Source organism: Blennius ocellaris (genome assembly GCF_963422515.1).
Source record: "Blennius ocellaris genome assembly, chromosome: 5".
Classification (NCBI taxonomy): Eukaryota; Metazoa; Chordata; class Actinopteri; order Blenniiformes; family Blenniidae; genus Blennius; species Blennius ocellaris.
The window spans coordinates 25,182,964-25,202,882 of record NC_137654.1 but is presented as its reverse complement, the minus strand read 5'-3'; the positions used below and the strand labels follow the sequence as shown (position 1 = coordinate 25,202,882).

Below are 19,919 nucleotides of genomic sequence, written 5' to 3'. Positions count from 1 at the left end.
ACACAATCGGTTATTCTGGCCACATATTCCGAGGAAGTCTAGTTTCCATCTCACAACTCAAAAACATGTGCGAATGTGAGCTCCTGTGTCTGTGTTGAACTGGTGATGTCCAATGGTCAGTTGGGATGGGCTCGTTCAAGTTGGCAAAAGCAGAAGATGGAAAGCAACAACTGAACAATTAATGTGTCAGGTTTTACAGAGAATGTATTTATAATCCAGACTACTGAGATCTTTTGAAATGTGGACATTCTGTTCCTGCTCAGACTTGGGAAAAGGGAACTTTTCTGGTAAAAGTCACCTTCAACTTCAAATCTACTTCTTCAATGTTGTCAGTTTAACATTTCAGCTCAGACCTGCAGGCCTGGTAAATCCCCATCTGCATGCTGTGTATTTTGCCTTTTTTCAAGCAGGCCTGTTGTCAGCTGGTGCTGAAAACCTCAGCTTATTATCAGTGCCTCTTGTTTTGCTTCGGCTTTGCGTTTCCTACTTCCTCCTCGCATGTGCATTTCTAAATCTGCTTTTTTGATTCTTGTGTACAACTAAGGTAAAGTAGTCCACTCAGGAATGCTGGATTACTGAGATTCATATTATTTACATTTTATGGCTTGCTATATGATTTTAGCAGTGTTTAACAATGCACAACAGGAACAATCATTATTTGTAGTGTTTCTATTTTATACTTCTTAAATCATGCAAATGATATTTCCTAATACATTCTTATCCTTAAACTCTATTAAAAAAAGAACACATAATTTAATCCATATATTCATAAAAAGGTTACATTTTATTCCTTTATTCTTTTAGACCATACTAATCAGTCAAAACTATTCACCAGTGGATATTCATTTGTGATTTATTGTAACATCTTTGCCACTTTTGTAGGTGACTGTGTCTCAGCTGGTAGACTGGATTGTTTTAAAATGCCCAGGACTACTGGTTCAATCCTCCTTTTCACCCTGTTCATGTGCTCAAGTGTCCTGCTGAAGTAAAACACAAGTCTATTACTCTTTGAGCAGAATCACATTATGGAAACCTGAAAACCTGTAATGCATCATATTTTCTCGTGAGCAACACATGAAAGCACAAATTGTCCGATTCACCTTATTGGGGGTTGAATGAAACGTTCTTCAAAATAAAATGTTGATTTTGAGCTTCTTTTTTTAAATTTTTTTTTATTACAGTCGCACTGAAATAATGCAGGAAGTAGACAAATCTGTAGCACAACCACTTCAATGCATCCTCTACTGGATAGATTATCATATACAGAGAATAGTAACAAGTCGTTGGTTTCTTCACTCTGTAAGGGAGAAAAACAAAGATTTATCCTTCACCTGTCTTTAAATATGTAAGCACCAACCACTGTGTGATCTGCTCACCTCTGACACTGAGGATGGTGGAGCATTCGGCTCGTCCCAGGCTGTTCTCAGCAGTGATGCTGTACTCGCCCATGTCTTTGGGACCCACTTGGAGGATTAACATGGAGCAGACTCCACAGGTGTTGGAGATGTAATAGTTGGTATTAGTGTTTATACTGATGTGATTTCGATACCATGTGATGCGAGGCGCGGGGTTCCCCTTCACCGCACAGCTCATATAACATTCATAACCTTTGGGCGCCGTGTGAAGCTTCAGAGGTACAATGAAGGTCGGCGCACATTGCAGATCGCAGTCCCTGCTGCTCGGTAGACTCACTACAAACTTTTCTAGAAAGGACGAGAGACAATGTGATTATCATTCAAAAAAAAAATCAAAATACAGGAGTGACTTTAAATTGATTCAAGATGCTCAAACATACTTTTTTTCTTCTCCACTCCCCAGGTTGGTGATTCTGAGGGTGCAGATATGCCCATGTCATTTTTGGCATAGACCCTGAAATGATATTCCCTCCCATGCATGATGTTGCAGACTGTGAACTTGTTATTGAAGAGTCTGTCAGCCACTGTAGTCCATGTGCGCTTGGTGGAGTCAAGTTTGGACACTGAGTAATGGAGACGATCGTCACGTTTCTCATCAGGAGAAGGTTCCCAGGTCACCGTCACAGTGTCAGGAACGTTTTCCTCCAGCTCCACTGGTCCCGGAGGCTTTGGGTCATCTAGGATCACAGACAATTGTCATTTCATCCACATATATATATGTATAAACAATTCACAGTTGACAAAAGTGCTGTTCATTATCTTGGCTTTAGGTTTACCTGTGACTCTGACCTCCGTACTGAATGTTTCCTGACCCACAAGGTTCTTCACCAGAATGGAGTAGATGCCAGAATCGGAGCGCTCAGAAGAAGGAATCAACATCTGGGATGAGCCATCGGAGTTACTGACTGTAACGCGTTTCACCACTGGCGCATTGTCCTTCAGCCACATGATATGTGGCCGAGGGGAAGCCTAAAAGAGACACCAGGTACAGATGTTTAAGATACATGCTGTTTTTAGCCTCTTTCATGTCTTATTTTGAAAACTCCAGCACACCTCAAAGTTTACTGTGATCCTGACAGTGTTTCCTGCTCTCACCACGAGAAAACTCTTCATCCTTTTGTTTGTGAACTTTGGCCTCACTAGAATAATGACAAATCATTACTAAAGTGGTTTAACATCATATTTACTTGAGGAGAAAACAGTGAATTGTAATCTCAAATCATGTTGCCTCAATTAAAAAAATCAAAAGTACACCACTGCAACAACAAAATCGTATTGTTTTTTTCCCCAAAGAATCATTGACATACCAGGTAAAGGCATCGCGAGGACGTAGTTGGGCAGCTCCTCTGGAGCGTTCTCCCCTCCATCATTGGTGGCAATCACTCTCACCCAGTACATGTCCATGGATTTCAGGCCTTTCACGCTGAAAGAAGTCAGAATCATGGGGGTGCTATTGCAGCGAGACCATTCGAGACAATCTGCCTGTCGGATCTCAACAAAGTATCCCCTCGCTTCATCCTGTATGCCAGGTTTGTCCTCAGGTTTGGTCCAAGACAGGACCATGTGAGTGTAGGAAGTTTCGGTCACCTTCAGGCCAGAGACTTTCCCAGGAGGCTCTGGAATGAGATAAGTACTGGTTGCTGATGCATGAGACTATAAGAAGAGACAGGGATCTTTGTACTTTTGCTCTCATTGTTCCTTGCTTTGTGAAATATGAGAAAAAGCCGCAGGACTTACTCTTAGGATCCCGTGCAAAAACAAACTCGGAGGGGTTGCTAGATTCACCAGGTCCCGAGAGATTTATGGCAGTGACTCTGAACTCATACTCCATACCTGCCACAACATCCTTCACTGCATATTTCTTCTCTTCAAGGGTGTTTGAAGGAGGAACAAAAACACAACTGCACTTTTATCACCTGCACACATACCACCCTGTTTAAATTCAGGTAAAATGTACATCTCAAACCCACCTTTAATGAGTTCATCCAAGGCATTGACAACTGTCCAGAGATTACTCCCTTTCTTGCGTTTTTCCAAAATGTAACCGAGGATGCGTGATCCTCCTTTGTTTATCGGTGAAGTCCATGCGAGGTTTATGCAGTCATCAAAAGCACTGACCACCTTTGGAGGAGCAGGAGGGCCAGGGAAAGCTGCAAGAATGTAAACATGACGCACTGCTGTGTAGACTGAGACTTTACATCATAGATTTAGATCATGAAAATAAACACGTGTCGCGTTAATCAGACGCTTTATTTGTAAAGTTCACTGTTGTCGATTCTGAGAGTTAAAGTAATTAATTTTCTTTTTGTTGTGTGTATGTCATAAGCAATACATAAGCAATATTGTTGTAATCAAAAAATTAATTTTTAGGTGCTGCTGTAACACTTCTATATCACCCCAAAGTGATTTATCATCAGTCAAAACAGAAAAAAAGAAACATTTTTACTAATGTTTTGTATAATTTAATATTTTTAAAACCTTTTTTATACAAATAACACTAAACATTTAATATGATCATACATTTCTCATTAGAAGAAATAATGTATCTTTATTTGAACAAATCCTCAGTAATTAACAATATTATTATTTGTACAAATAATAAAAGGGCCACACAAAGTGAAGGACAGCAGGGGGCAGTAAAGACTCAATCTTTTTCAGAAAGCACATTTTGACAAGACAGAGCAAAATCATACGATGATTGCAATAATGAAGATCAGCTGCGGCGGTTTCGGCGTCACCCGGACTCATATAATCCAGAGCCTACTTTTTTCGTGAGTATAACACCTGTGCCTTCCTTTCTCTGAGAAGTGAGGAGCTTGTTTTGTTTTTTCTTCCGCAAATGCATGAAAGAAAGTGAGAAACTGAAAGAGAGATATTCTCTGCAGGGACTTGTTAATTATTTATCCACGGTCTATATCCTGAAGTCATGATGTTGTATTAAAATCTTAACATGGCCAAAAAAGTCTAGAATGGTATTCCCCCCCCCCCCATTATTTGTTTTTTTTACCAACTAAAAGTTGGTGTTTCGACGTTGATATTAACCATACAAGCAAACTATTTGGGATTCCTTTTTGATGCCACGTTAAACATATTTAATTTCATTGTTGTTGACTACAACATTAATTTACCCTTTAACTCGTTCTTGATAATTAACTAAAATGGGTTTTATGAGCGTATTCACGGGTTGTAATGCTGAGGACATGTTTGTGGACTGTGGGAGGAAACTGGAGCAAAAATCCACACAAAGACAAGAAAAAACACGCACTAAGAGGCCCCTAATGCCGAGCTAATGCTGTGAACGGATCTTCTGAGTCACTATCAACTCAGGGTGCCATCCCGGAGCCTACCCCGGCTGACAATGGGCAGGGAACAACCCTGACAGGTAGTCTGTCACCAAGCAGAGACAGAAAAATCCTGCACACAATTATAAAGTCACCAAATATCCTCTAATGCATTTTTTTGTGGACTGCGACAGGAAATTGGAGTACCTTTCAGACAAGCCACGCACGCACGGGGGAAAAAAATGTGCAAACTCCAGAGAGAAAAGCAACCAGAAAGTCCAGAAACGAACCGAGGATTCCTGACGCAACGTGCCGACTTCGATAAGAAAGCACTACTGAAGCAGATCTGCAAACAGTAAGTGAATGTTTTTGTCAGTGCGGCACGTTTTTCTTCGCGTGAAGCTTGTTAAGCTCTGGTGTGGAACGCCTGTGCTTGTTGTGACCTTTTTGAACCTGTGGCTTTTATATTTGGTTTGCATTACAAGGCCGCGGCGCTGTCTTCTGACCTGTATATCTGACACTTTCTATTTGATCGAGAGCTGGTAGGATGGGAAAACGGCTCGTCTCCTTCAAGTTGTACCTGGCATGTTAACCCCCTAGTAGTGACCAGTAAAATAAGACCAGAGAGGGTGTGTGGCCTTATTTAAGCAGTTTTTTTTTTCTTTCTTTATAAAAAATCTTGGCTTGGGTTTCACATCAAAGGCTTCAGTCGTTTGTGTTTCCCTAAATTCAGTTCAATCCTATTGATCACTTTTGTTGTTGTGATGATTAGAGCGCTGAAGTCAACACAATGCATATTGAACATGATGAGCTGTAAATTTTGTTACTGAGATATTTGACTGTGTTTGACCTTTTGTTTGCACGCATAATGGTGTTCAGAAATCAGTCCTTGAAAAAGTTTTTTCAGTACTGATTATTATTTGATGGTGAAATGAGATCACCGTGCATCTTTGGGCTTCAAATGCTATAAATTGTGCAGATGGATAGCAGCATGCAGGAGTTACTTTTGCTCACCGAGCGTGCCAGCTTGCATATCGTCCGTCTCCATCGCGTCACTGATTCCCTCTGCAGTCGCTGCACGGATGCGGTAACAGTATCTCCGTCCGTGTTCCACGTTCGTGTCGCGGTAGCTGGGCACGCCTGGTATCTCTCCCAATTTTTTCCAGGTGTTTCGTCCGACTTGCTGGCGCTCCATGATGTAGTTAATGACTGGCGAGCCGCCGTCATCCTTCGGAGGCCTCCACTTAAATTCAATGCCTGAAGCTGAGCTCTCCGTCACCTCTGCCGGACCCTGAGGTGAAGTCGGCTTGTCTGAAACATAAAACAAAGATAAAAAGCTTGTAAAACCTTCAAACTGCTTATGTGAGGGGGGTGAATCAGGATTTTACCTTAAGGCAGTTCTTCACTCACTCATATAAATTAGAGTTAAAGTTTGAACATAACTTTGGTGGTGTTAGGAAATGTTTTTTCCCCCAAACGTGTCTTCAACCTTTTAATGATATCCCCGTCTGCCATTCTGCTTCAAGTAAACCATTTGAGTCGAACAGTGTTTTTCACATTGTAGAACATCAGTTTCGAGAGCTGCACTGGTAAATGTGTACTCAGATCTGTCCAAGCACAGATGGTTAGTGAAATAAGGCAGACTGATAGAGGGAAAGAGCGATCTGATTTGCACCAATATGTTCACGAGCATTAAGGCATTAAGGCAATCTGTTGTTTGCCGTTCTTTATATTGGAAAAAAAAAAACATCCTCGTACTTCCTGCACAGCTTATTGCGCAAATCACATCGGAAGATTAGAAGTTTATGTTGAGTTTAATTTGCAGTTAATGATTTACTTTGATTTAGTGTGGCAGAAATAGTGGCTGTACAGTTTTACTCTCGGTATCGTTGTTATTTCACTCACCAAGCACAATGAGCTGAGAGACCGCCTCAGTGAAGCCGTGTTCGTTCTTCAGCTTAAGTTTGATCTCTCCCGTGTCCTTCCTGTGGCATCTGCTCAGCAGTAAGCGGGTGTGACCATAAGACTTCTCTATCTTCGTACTGGCGTCATCGAGCAGCTCTTCTCCTTCTCTGTACCACTGGACCTTTATCGGTTTGAAACCAACAAAGTTGGCTTTAAAGATGGCGTGGTGACCCGCTTTGACTGTCACAGGCTCGGTGAAAGCACCGAGGTCTTCAGGGTCAATCCTGGGTGGGTCTAGAATATAAAGAGCCCTGTTAGTCATTTTAATGTTGGTATCATTTTGATCTGTTGAGTGGTAATTAAGGCTCACTGAACTGGGGAAAATATCTAATGGCAATTTGATTTGCACTTGGTTTACATACAAATCAAACATACATTTTATTGGACCATATTTTTCCTGTAAATTTTGTGTTTATTGATGTTAAGATCCACTGACAGTAATGTTGAAGTTCTATTTTTCTTTTTGCAAAATTGAGACCTGAAAAGATAAGTTTCTTATTTTGCAAGTATTTGTTGTTTTTTTTGTAGTAACAATATGCAGTGTAAATATTAGTGTAAATTTAATTGAAAAATGTTTATAAAAATGGATGAAAGCTACCCCAACTCTGTGTAACCACCCCTCAGTTTGACATTGAGAGTGATAAAGCAGGTAATTAAGGTATCTTCCATCCATCCATCCATTGACTACCGCTTGTCACAGACGTTTTCAAACCTTTGACGTTGACCATCGCCTCTGTTTTACGGCCGTCTGCCTCAAATCGGTATTTTCCGGAGTGCTCTTCTGTGCAGCCGAGTATGACCAACGTGTGGATCGAACCATCTTTACTTATAGAAAAACTGTCGTCTGTTGTTATCTGTTCGAGAACAAAGAGACGCGCATCAATATTCGTCTCCGCTTCATTGCTCTTTGCAGACTTTCTGCTGTGGCACGTCTTGTTTGTTGTCTCTTCGCAAACAGCTTGGTTGCACTTACCTTTTTGCCGTCTCTGAACCAGACTCCGTCACACTCCTCGCTGCTGAGCTTGCACGTTAACTCGGCACTCTCACTGATGACGGCATTTACATCAGACAGACCGCAGATGAAGTGAACCCCTGGATCTGAGAGCAGACGGCAGTTAACTGTGTCACCATCACTTTCATGACTCATCACAAACATTCTCTTAATGCTCTTTTGTCATTTATTTTTCAAACTTGTTTGAGGCGAATTTTTCTCCCCTGTTCAGTGAGTATTTGGAAAATTGACTCACTCCCTGGATAAATACACATCTGTCAGGGATATTCATGTCTAATAGAGGGGGAGGACGAGCAAAGGATTCAGCTTTGCTGTGCAGTTCTACTTCTGGGGAAACTCCCTGCTGTGACAAAATAGCACATTAACATGGAACAATGAGGAACGGGATAAACAACATGACGGGGTAATTGTGAATCAAGTGTTGACAAGATCTAAACAAACTCTGGTGCCAGGAGTCGGCTGAAATGGAGCTGAATCCTTTATTTACTTTTCTCTAAATAGAACTGCGTCTTACGGCACATACAACTTTGTATTTCGATTTTTAATGATGGCCTTGTTTGTCTTTAATTGTAGTTTTCTTTAATTAAGGTCACTACGTTCCCAACTTGAAATGAGGTGTTTTTGCGTTACACACAACAAATGTGTACAAGGTTTCCTCCCACAACAGAAACCAGGCGATTATTTTAATTAGGCTTTCAGTTTGTGTCACATGTATTCATTTTCTCTAATCCCAAAAGCCATATGTAAAAGAAATATGTAAATGTACTGAAGTCATGAATGTGAAGTTATTATCCTAATACTGCCTCTTATAAGATGTCGTGCTAACTTTAACTCTTGTGTTCTTACCATTCACAACATCTTCAATCAGTGGGCCTTTCCTCTTGCGTCTTTTATGTGTTGAAGACTTTTTGCCTTCTTCAGCGTCGTCATTCGCACTCTGATCATTAGGCCGCTTACCCTTACCTTTAAAAAAAAAAAAAAAAAAAAAATTCAAGTTGAGCTCTTTGTTTTTGTTACAGTTATCCTAACTTATTTCAAATGTCATTTTCAATCATCTGATAAGCAACGATAAATATAAAGTCAAATTTACTATTGTTAAAAAACATCACACACATTTTATCTGAACTATAATGATCATCCATACTCATAAGAAAACAAGTCATGCAGTAACTGGAGCCGCTTCATCACACAAAAGCACATGTAAACGACCCACTATGGTTTGGTACCTTTTGTTGATTTCTTCTTTTTTAACTGTTTGCCCGACTTGGAACGACTTTTCTGTGTGATCTGGTCGGTATTATTCTCTTCACTCACATTTCCTTCATTGTCACTCACTTGGTCGTTTGGATCTGTGTTGGAGTAAAGATGCTAATCAATTGTATTTTTAAATAACTTATTTTAAACACTATTTATGCGGTTTTCATTAATGAATACAGAAAAACATGTCACCTAGTTTTTCTTTTTTACTGTAATTTTCTATTTGGCTTTTACACTGTTTCATGCAGCTTAAATTAAATAAATAAACAAGTAAACATTGTTCATTTTGGCAACAAGGTCGATGTAAAGAAGCGAGTTTTTGGCAATAACAATCATGAGCAGCAGCCAACAGAAAGGTTTTCAGTCACATTTTAAAATAACTTCAAGCTGTCAAGCTTTGCGGTCGCTTGTTTCTGATATCTTCGGACAGAAACTGAAAATAAACTTCTGCATGTTTTGTTCTGAAAGCAGGTTTCATCGATATGAGCTCAGACGTCACAACTGGACTAATGAAGTTGATTGTCTTCATCTTTGTGATGAAATTACTAAACTCGCTGTCATTTTTTGGTATGTTAGTAAAGACTGTATTACAGGACCCTATTGAAGATAAACACATGACTCAGTTTATTTACATCCTGCTGAAGGAACTTAATTTAAAGCCAAATCAAATACTGCTGGTAAAAAAGTTCAACACATCATCGTCTATGATGATGTGACTTTTTCCACTCGTTAGTGAAAAACACAATTTATTAGAGCTTCATATAATTAAATATTTTGTAGTGATGACTATTAACCAGTAACATAACGGTTTTGCTTTCTTACCTTTAACGGCTTTCTTTTTCTTTTTGCTTGACTTTGATTTACTTTTCACGTGGACCTGGCCTGTCGTGTCCTCCTCTTCCTCTTCCTCCTCTTCATCCTCTCTTGCTTCAATGTCACCGCTTTGTTTGCTTGAATCTGGGTTAAAGCAATACAGTTTAGCACTTAGCTAATGCAGTTTTGGAAACGTACATTCCAACAAGTTGTGCCATAATCAAAACGTTCCTACAAAAATGTGTTTTGTGAAACCGCGTTTTTGATTAAAATTGTATCTGAATAATTTGTTTTTTTTCTGAATTTGATCAGTTAGATATGTTTCATTTGTAATGTCTGTTATTCCTACTCATTAGAAATAAAACTAGAACAATTATAACTGCTTCCTGTAGCACGATATTGATTATTACCCACACAAGGTGCAGCAAAGTACCTTTGGGTGCTTTCTTTTGTTTTTTGCTGGACTTTGAAAGACGTTTGTTTTTGACCTGGCCTGTAGCGCCTTGATCCTCTCCACCCTCACTTGCTTCGCTTCCTTGTTTGTTTGGATCTGTGTTTAAGCAACAGAGGTTAGTTGAAATGGACACAACTCAAAAAATTTGATATTTACAATTTTGGCAGCCAGTATGGTTTCTTACCATTGAGTGCTTTCTTTTGTTTTTTGCTCGACTTTGAAAGACTTTTGTTTTTCACTTGGCCCGTAGCGTCTTCATCCTCTTCACCCTCACTTGCTTCACTTCCTTGTTTGTTTGGATCTGTGTTGAAGTGACAGAGGTCAATCATACAAAATCCAACCAGATGTTTGCCTGTTGATTGCAGTTTTCTACATATGGTCCAACAAGGTGTCCCAATATTTAAGGGTATGATGTAACTCCTCATTACTACCTAAATATTGGGGGATGTTGATCATTGTGCACACAAGACTACTGTGCAGTAAAGTACCCACTATGGTTTCTTACCATTCAGTGCTTTTTTGCTTGACATTGAGTGAGTTTTATGTCGGACCTTGCCTGACGTGTTCTCCTCCCCTTCACACTCACTTGCCTCAATATCACTTCTTTGTTTGTTTGGATCTGTGTAACAGCCACATAGAGATTGTGAATCAGAGAACATATTGGGTTTTTAACAGGGTAACAACAACATTGCATGCAACTTGTCGGGTATTGTGCAACAAGAACAGGAAGATATATTATATATTATATTTGGTTTGTGGCCACATGAAATTTCACTGGTGTCCCCCAGGTTAAAGCGGTTGAGTGTCTTTTGTTTAGTCAACAGATGAGTCATGAGTAGCTTCATGAGAATGGGCTTGCATTGCCACTTAAGAAAACAACATAGGTATCGAAAATGTAAGCTGCATAAAAAAGCCAGAGCAAATTTGAAAAAGTCCCACAGTAATATTCCAGCATCATTAGCAAATGAGGATTACAAATGGCCAATGAAACGGTCCATACTGAACTCCAAAAAGTACACTGAAAAAAGTTCCTATCCGTAAGTCTGAACAGTTCAACTTCACACCAATGTAATATTTCAGAACTTTGTCCAGCTTTTAATCTAGATTATACTTGTCAAAGAAGTGTTTTTTTTGTTGTTGTTTTTCTTGAAAAAAAAGTCTTGAGTTTCTTTTTAACAATGTGCACACGTTCAGCCTTGCTCCAAGGTCCTCAGGGAGGCTGTTACACAGAACGTGGACCATCACAATAAAAAGCAGCTTTGCTGGAGTATTTCCTCTCAAAACAAGACTATTCAAAGCTGTAAAAACCAATAAGAGAATCTTCCAATCCGATTCCGGCATACACAGGAAGACATTACAAAGACCTTAAAAATCTGCGTAATATACACACTCTTTCTGACTCCCACCAACAGACATGCAGCTTGATTTTACAGTTAGTGAACCATGTTGTTTTAAGGGAGACTAGAAAGAAGCACAATAATTTACAGTAAGTAATAAAAGCAACATTTAAACTGTCATCACTTGTTTGTGAGAGAAACAGCCGTACTATGAAATATTCTGTTGGTGTATCAGAATCAGAATGTTCTGCTATCCCTGCTTGACTTATTGTCTAAAATGCAGTTTAAAGGCTATGCTTTGGTCCTTTGTCATCAGCAGACATGGTAACGTATAACTACGTGTAATCTGGATGACTATGGACGTGTATGTCATGACGTCATTTATTGGTCGCTTATACAAACGAAAAAATCTGGATGCCATGTTTATTGTTTACTATTTAACAGCAAAGTGTGTCTTCTGCCTGCAATGTGGCGTGTCTCATATTTAACACAAACACTTTGAGGAAAGTATCGGATTTTCTTACCAGATGTGTCTTTCCAGTGGACCTTCTTTTGGGGTTTGAAGGAGTTATTGGATTTTGTATTTTCATTTGGGTAAATGCCTTCATGTTCACTCATGCTTGAAATTTGAGAGTCATCATCATCATCATCATCATCGTCGTCGTCGTCGTCTTCATCTTCATCTTCATCTTCATCACCAGAGTCTTGAAGACATAGCACACAATGAAAATTGAACGATTGGCTCTTTTTCCAAAAATATTTTTCATAATCTTGATGTCCACATGTTTTACTCACCACTTTCTTTTCCTTCTGACAGGTGACCATGTTTGATTCTTGAATTGTTTTCAGGTCTAATAAAAACCCCATTTTCCTCAGGAAGTTCTTCTTCATTTGAATCTGCGGCAGGTCAGATAAACATAACAGAGCTCAAAATTCAGGAACATTTTAAGGTCATATTTAAGTATTACTATAGGACTTGTCCTGGAGGACTTTTGTCCTGCATGTATTAGGTCTTTCCAGGCTGGAACACATCCGATTACTATGAGAGTCTCTTTTATTAGAAGCTTGGTGAAAACATAACTGATGATGTGGTGAGTTGAAGCAAGGAGACATCTAAAACATGGTGGACATGGGGTCTCCAGGACCAGAGACGGACAACACTAATGTCCACCAATTTTTGAGAAATGTGATCAACCTTGTTTTTCCTATATACAGAGCTCGGAGTCCCCAATGAGTAACTGTATAAACAGAAGGATCACAGTACTTTTCATTCTGTGTCACATTTATTCTAAACAAGAAAAGACAATTTTGTAGCCAAGTGCATATTTTTATAGCGAGCCAGCTGTGACAATAGGTAATCCACGTGAGGAATCAGCAAGTTTTTATGGTTTCTATCATAAAAACACATTTTATCTACATGAACTTCTCCCTGCAGTGCTGGCAATGCAAGTGCTTCTCAAACGTACGTAGTATTTACCTGTTACCTTGTCTAAATCCGCTCGATAGTTTTTCCTGTGGTTCTTGTTCTTAGGGTCATGTTCTCTTAATGCCACTGCTGCTTTTTCCGCACACCCCGAAGTGTCCGATTTCAATCCTGTGCCATCGACTTTTTCTTTTTTGTGCTTTGTTTCCCCTTCGGCGCCCACAGGCTGAGACAGGGTGTCAGGCTTATCTTTTACAGCTCCTGCATTTTTACCCCGTCCGACAGCTTCAGTTATTTTACTGTCTCCTCCACCAGTGGTTAATGTCATTTCTCCTTTCACTTGTCCTGCAGCATGTTTTGCTTTTACAGCTGCTAAAATCTTTTCCATCTCCTCTCGATTTTTCATTTGCTGCTCTCTGGCCACTTTTTCAATATCAGCCAGCGCTCCAACCGCTAGTGTAGTTTTACGCGCTATCTTCTTACCACCAGAGGCGAGATTGCTTTCAGCTTTAAGGTTAAGAGGTACAACATACATGACATAGTGGTTCATCAACATCATCACTCATACTCATGGCAATACTCATGCATGCTGACAGATTGATTGTGGTGGTATTGAACTGAGAGTTGTTACCTTCTACAACTAGCCAGGCACTGCAAGATGTAACACCAGCCACAGCTGAGTAGATACCAGTGTCCAACCTAATGCAGTCCCTGATCAGAAGTCTGTGAATCAGTTTGTGGTCTGAGGTGGTTATATTGTGTTTTTCTCCATCTTCCAGAGCGATGCCTTTTCCCAACCATGTGATTTTAGGCAGTGGATGTGTGAGGACACACTCAAAGAGGGCGTCCTCTCTTTCTTTGGCTTTAATCTCCTGAATTTTGATGACAAAGTCCACATTGGACACTGGAAAAAAATGTCATGTCAGGGTCACTTTTAAGCATTTTTCAGCATTTAAAAAGACTTGCCTATTGCAAATAGGCCAGCAGACCCAGGTTATGTGAGACATTTAACAGAATTGAACAGAAATGGGCATGTTTTCCAGTGCCAGTCTCTTTTGTTGAACCCACGGTTAAATTCGAGGAGATCATCCTCTTCAGCGTCCACTTGATGGAGTCCTTGGTTCTTGAAGTTCACTCCTTTACCGTTCCCCTGGTGCAGACCTGTCGTGTTGTTTATCTGGTCCTCAGAACCAAAATCCTGCTTTCTCCCACCTTTCTGAAGATTGTATTTCAGTGTAGCATCGTCATCATAAGGAATTACCTCATCCTGCTGGATATAAAAGAGAGTCGTCAACAAAACAACAATCATTGTTAACTTGCTGCATATTAAACATGTTTATGAAAAGATAATCATTCTCAATTTTTGTCACTTTGTTATAACTGCTGCACAACCGAATGAGACCTGAGACATTGCAAGGCATTGTTAAGAAAAGATGCATACTACTGGCACTACTTTTGTCTTTTCACACACTGAACTGGGAAACTTCAACAAAGATCCTTGGCTTTCCCAAGTTTCCACTGCATTTTAACCTGAGTTTGTAGGTATAATGGTTCTATCATTTAAAGGTATGGTATAATTCTAATACAGTGGTTTCACCAGTTTTACTGGTATGTGTGTTATCATAAAATATAGGATGTGGATTATGATTTTCCAATAATTGCAGTGATGATTTAAGAGACATGGCAGTTTCCATACCTTGGACTTGTTTTGTGCCCTCTCCCTCTTCTTCTCCTCAAGTTTTTTAACCACTAAATGTAAGTCCGTAACACCGAACTCGGAACAGATGCGTTCGTAGTCTCTCCCGTCAGCATTCAAAATCGCTTCCCAGAACCTTTCATCATTTTCGCCGTCTGCTTTGTCTTCTTTGCTGTAGAGATAATGGGCAAATCATAAATATAATGTATCCGTCAAATAAAAAGGAGTGGGTAAAATACACACTTGCGTTGAAATGTATGGTTCAATGATTTAAAACTGCTTGCAGTTCTTACCTTTTCCTCAGCAGTTTTCTGAAATCTGCTGGATTTGTTGAAGCTGAAAGCATCAAATTCAGTTCAAATCTGCTCAGTGAGTCACTCACGACGATGACTGTGTTGTGATAACTAGACAACATTAGGATAAGTGATGGACTCTAACTGTCATGCATGCACTAACAAACACAAATGCCACCTAAAATTGAGCAGAATATCATGTCAAAAACTCACCATCCGTCACATTTAGTGTTGCTGAGCAGACAGCTTTTCCATATTCGTTTGCAGCACAACATTTATATGTATCTGCATCTGCACCAGACACATTGTGAATCTGAAAATATGAAAAACTGTTGAATTGTTTGCAAACAAATACGTGTTGAAAATACTAAAATGACAAATACCAGACACTTGAAGGATCTGTAATACACTGTGTATCAACTAGTCACCCACCTCCAGTATGTGTTCCCCTGTTGATTCTTCATATTTAGCCTTAAATTTGTCTTTGTTTGATATACTTCCCAAGGTTCGTTTCCATGTCACATCTGGTTTTGGATCTCCTTGCACCACAGCTTTGAAGACAGCCAATTTTCCTAAAGGATATACAGTATGAAAGACTCGTATATGACTCTTAGCTCTGTTGGAGGCTTCACTGAAAAACAACATGGATGCTTTTGCTAGATATACATGGGTTTGCATTTTCTGTTTATTGCTTCTTTTTAAACATGCAGACACACTTTTAAGTGCTCTCTTCTAATTTAAAGGAACAAACCTTGTTGAGTACTTATTGGGGTTGGTTTACACTGGAAGTCTGGGGTGCTTTTACCCTCCGGTATGTTTGTTACAAATTGGGTGATTATCACACCGGAGATCTTCGATCTTCTTCGGATCGGGCCTGAAAAACACAAATAGAAAAAAAGACGAGACAAAGGCATGGACTGTGTGACTGCAAGTGAAGTGAGGTCATGTACTGTAGTATGTGTACTGTAGGATTAGTTTGGTCAAGAAAACGGATTTCTTTTGCTACCAGCAGAGGTCAGGGATGTCAAACACATGCAGTGTGTGTGTGTGTGTGTGTGTGTGTGTGTGTGTGTGTGTGTGTGTGTGTGTGTGTGTGTGTGTGTGTGTGTGTGTGTGTGTGTTAATAAAATACACTCTCCAAACTAATTTCATTGCAGTTGTATGCGAGTTATGAATTTGCCAGCTGGATGTTGCTATTAGGTTGATGAGACATTATTGGTTATAGACTTCTGTCCGTAAATGGATTATATATGTCACTTAGAATAATATTTTTATTATCATCATAAAAATCAAAAATAATTATTGTTTGCTTTTGAATACTTCTTGTGATAACACACAAGTCAATGTAATTAAAATGTATAATGTTGTCGAGCTGATGGTATTTCCCAGATTGATTAAATAAACTATAAACATGAATAGACAAAACAATTTAGAATGATACGAATATACAAGTTAAGACCTGTGCAAGTTTGAAGTCAGACTTATAAATCACTACCCTATTCTCACTTTGAAAAAAATAAATTAACACACTTCACGGCTTATGTTACGATCAACAATAAGTGCTAATTATTTCCCCACTATGTTTTTGCAATTACTAATTCAAGCAAACAACCTAATGAAACAGCTGCACCATATCATTTAAAACCCATATACCCCATTAGCTTCTTTGTTTTAGATGACAACACATCAAAAGTTAATATACACTCTCTTACTTACAACCTCTTTGACAACGTCAGGCTGAACAGAAGCTTATCTTTCACAAAGCCCAAAAAATATTGGCATCGCTGATGTATTAAATCACATTAGTTTGTGTAATTTCCCCAACGAAGTAGCTAGAGAATTTAAACTGATCAACCGTAACATTATAGCCACTGATATGTGAAGTGAATAACACAGCTCATCTTTTTGTCACAGCACCTGTTAGTGGGAGGGATACATGAGGCAGCAAGGGAACATTTTGTCCTCAAAGCTCATATGCAGGAGGCAGGAAAATGGACCGGAGTGATTTTAACAAGAACTAAATTGCGATGGTTGGGACAACTTGGTTGGCACGTCTCTAAAACTACTGATCTTGTGGGTGTGTTCCCTGTCTGCGGTGGTCATTATGCACCAAAAGTGGTCCAAGGAAGGAAATAAAGTGAACTGGAACCAGGGTCATGATCTGCCAGGTTAGCAATCCAACAGATAAATTACTGCAACTCAAACTGTGGCAGGTGTTAAAGCTGGTTCTATGTGTCAAAATACACAGGGCATCACAGTTCGTTGAGGATCGAAAAGGTACATATTATCATAATGTTATGACTGATTACTGTAAGTTTTACTTACAATAATGGGCTACCACCGAAAAGTATGAAGTGATCCCTTCGGAAAAGTTTGAGGCATAAAATGCTAAGTCACTTTATCTAAAAAGTGACTTGAATGATAAACAAGCTTAAAAGTGTTGCAGATTAATCTTCTCTCATGCATTATCGCTCCAGCTCCAGTAGAAATACTCAATGTGTTCCCCGCAAAGTTAAACGAATGGAGGGCACATTAATACGCTGAACCATTAAAAAAAAAAAAAAAAAAAAAAAAACAGTGCATGAAATCCACTCTGTGATCCTCTGCCTACATGCTTTGCAGCTGAACATTTTCTTATCAGTCTTTGAAATGTGTAAAGATAGAGGATCACACAGGAGTCGATAAAGAACAACGTTAATCCCGGGATTAATGATTATTATGACAAGGACTGAAATCGGAGAACTGCTATCCTGTCGCATCTGTCGACGCTGTGACAAGGTTGTAAATACATGTTTCAGGTTATCCACACAAAAGTCACACAAGACAGGCCACAGGCAAACACAGGATTCAATCATACCTAATGTATTATCTGGATTGTATTTGATGATACACTCCAATGGATGTGTCTTAGTATTCTCTCAGCACGGTGCATTGCTGCTTTAACACTTTGAGGAAAATCCCTCTCAACTCACCTGACTTGCTGCCCGACACCTCATTAAAATGTTGAATGTATCGGTGGACGAGGGAGAAACCTGTTGTGAAAAACAATAAAGATCAGTCAGGATTACAAGGACCGAAGCTGTGCTCTGTCTGCAGGCCGGTCAGTGGTCACAACAGATGGCCGGTGTTGGTTTACCACTCTGTGGCTTTTCCTGCCATTTCTTATATTACGAGAGAGATGTTGATAATTATCTCTGCAGAAGATTGAATATTTCTGTGCCTTTTTTTTTTCCTGGTGATGATGATAAGGAAAAGGAGAGAGAATTATTGGAACCAGCAGTGGAATAAGCGGTGGCTGCAGTGGCTGGAGGGGAAGAACTAGGCGGGCATAATGTGAAAGAGGAAAGCTCACAGAAGCCAGAATAAACTGCAGCAGTGTTGTGGGGGTCACAGTAAAGGGCAGCGGACAGGGAACCTTAATCCTGGGATGTTTTCCTCTCATCCTTAGTTTATCACTGAAGCCGGAGAGAAAAGACCTTTAGTCAACCAGCTGTCCAGGAACCTGTCAGCTGAGGAAAGTCCATTTCACAAAGAGCTCATGAATGTTTACAAGAAAATGTCCACACTGTGCTGCGTGTCATGTGTTTGGGTGAAACGTTTCCATGTTTCATTGTCGGGTCAAGGGAGAGGCAATACATTTATTAAAGTGTTGGTTGGCAGCTTGACAAAAAAAGAGATAAAATAAGAATGTAGCAAAAGATTCATCATCTCATGCAACCACATCAGTTCAACATTATGGAAGTTCAATTTCAGCTCTGCTTTAGCTCAGTTTTTGCTCTTTATTGTGTCTTGAATACAACATCTGACTCTTTAGCTGCTAAATGCTCCACAGTCATTGGGAGGTTAATATTTATGTCAAATACTTTTGGTGTTTACAATGCAGATTTAGGTTACCCTGTAAGTGCTTGTGTTGTACTGGATCCTGAGTCGACACCTGAGATTATGTCATCTTGGAATATACTTTGTCTTTATAAGAAGTGCTTATGGTTTTGTATGAGCATTTAAAAAAAAAAAAAAAAAGTCTAGTACCAGACATTTGTTGAATCATCCCGCGTTTACTACGTATGAGACAATATTTGATCTGAATTGTCTAGTCTTTGGGCAAGTAAACTTTTCTATCAATGGGATGTCTCATCCACTGTAGTATGTTTTTCGTCTTGTGAAACAAAACATCACCACCAAAGTATTTTTGGCTGCAGTGAAGAGTTTGCACTGATTACTGTTTTTTTTATTTTTTTATTTTACTAGTAAGAAGGTTCAACTGTTAAAGATATATTTACATGTTAACATGGGACCTTCAGGCTCCAACAGTTATTTACTGCTGAAACTATTTTTACAGTCAGTCAGTTTTAGAATCAGTTTGAAACATTACATACTTGAAATAAGCTTATTCTTTTCCTTCACAGAAAAAAGTTTTTACTGTCCCTGTTTCCTTCTGGCTGCCAGGAACTATGTCTGTTTCCTAGCAATGCCAGCTATGGCTGTAAAGATGCCCCACGCAGTCGCACCGAGCTCATTTAGTCATGGGCTGTGGCGCATGTTGATGGCAGCAGATTGCAAACGCAGTCATATGAAGCTTTTTCAACTCTGAAAATGGCAACAACTCTATTTGTGGAAAGTGTTCACTGTAAATAACAAAAAAAATTATACACTGTACCAGAGTCTAACATTTATAACTTATGTCTAACTTCCTTTCTTTAAACGAATCAAGCGTTTCTTAAATGGTATTGAATCTTTTTGCCAATCTCAGCTTTGGAAAAGCCATCATTGCTATCTTCACTGACTTTAAAATTTGCTGACATCTTCTCTTAAGGAACTTGATTCGTAAACTACATGACTTTTCTTGACACCGCTGAATAAAAAAAAAAAGAGAGAAAAGAAGAGAAACTGCTGTACAATACTTTGTCTGATGGTCGACGGACCCGAGTTCTTCGTTCTTTTCCACATTTCAGCAAGACTTAATGGTCAATGGA

The 19,919-nt window shown here is 39.4% G+C and overlaps 1 protein-coding gene across 1 annotated transcript; it reads right to left on the bottom strand.

The window, feature by feature from the left end:
- Positions 1-1,292: 1,292 nt before the first annotated feature.
- LOC308130537 (immunoglobulin-like and fibronectin type III domain-containing protein 1) lies at positions 1,293-18,994 on the bottom strand (the record flags this gene model as incomplete). Its single annotated transcript, XM_080496940.1, has 28 exons — positions 1,293-1,297; positions 1,377-1,703; positions 1,796-2,092; positions 2,192-2,384; positions 2,469-2,554; positions 2,723-3,031; positions 3,153-3,281; positions 3,386-3,565; positions 5,711-6,007; positions 6,602-6,895; positions 7,374-7,515; positions 7,635-7,759; positions 8,520-8,636; positions 9,753-9,887; positions 10,177-10,293; positions 10,754-10,816; positions 10,973-11,063; positions 12,330-12,431; positions 13,019-13,464; positions 13,589-13,861; positions 14,026-14,224; positions 14,654-14,825; positions 14,947-14,989; positions 15,160-15,259; positions 15,379-15,518; positions 15,698-15,820; positions 17,919-17,978; positions 18,976-18,994. The coding sequence occupies 28 exons, from the start codon at positions 18,992-18,994 to the stop codon at positions 1,293-1,295; spliced, it is 4,584 nt and encodes a 1,527-aa protein (XP_080353066.1).
- Positions 18,995-19,919: the final 925 nt, after the last annotated feature.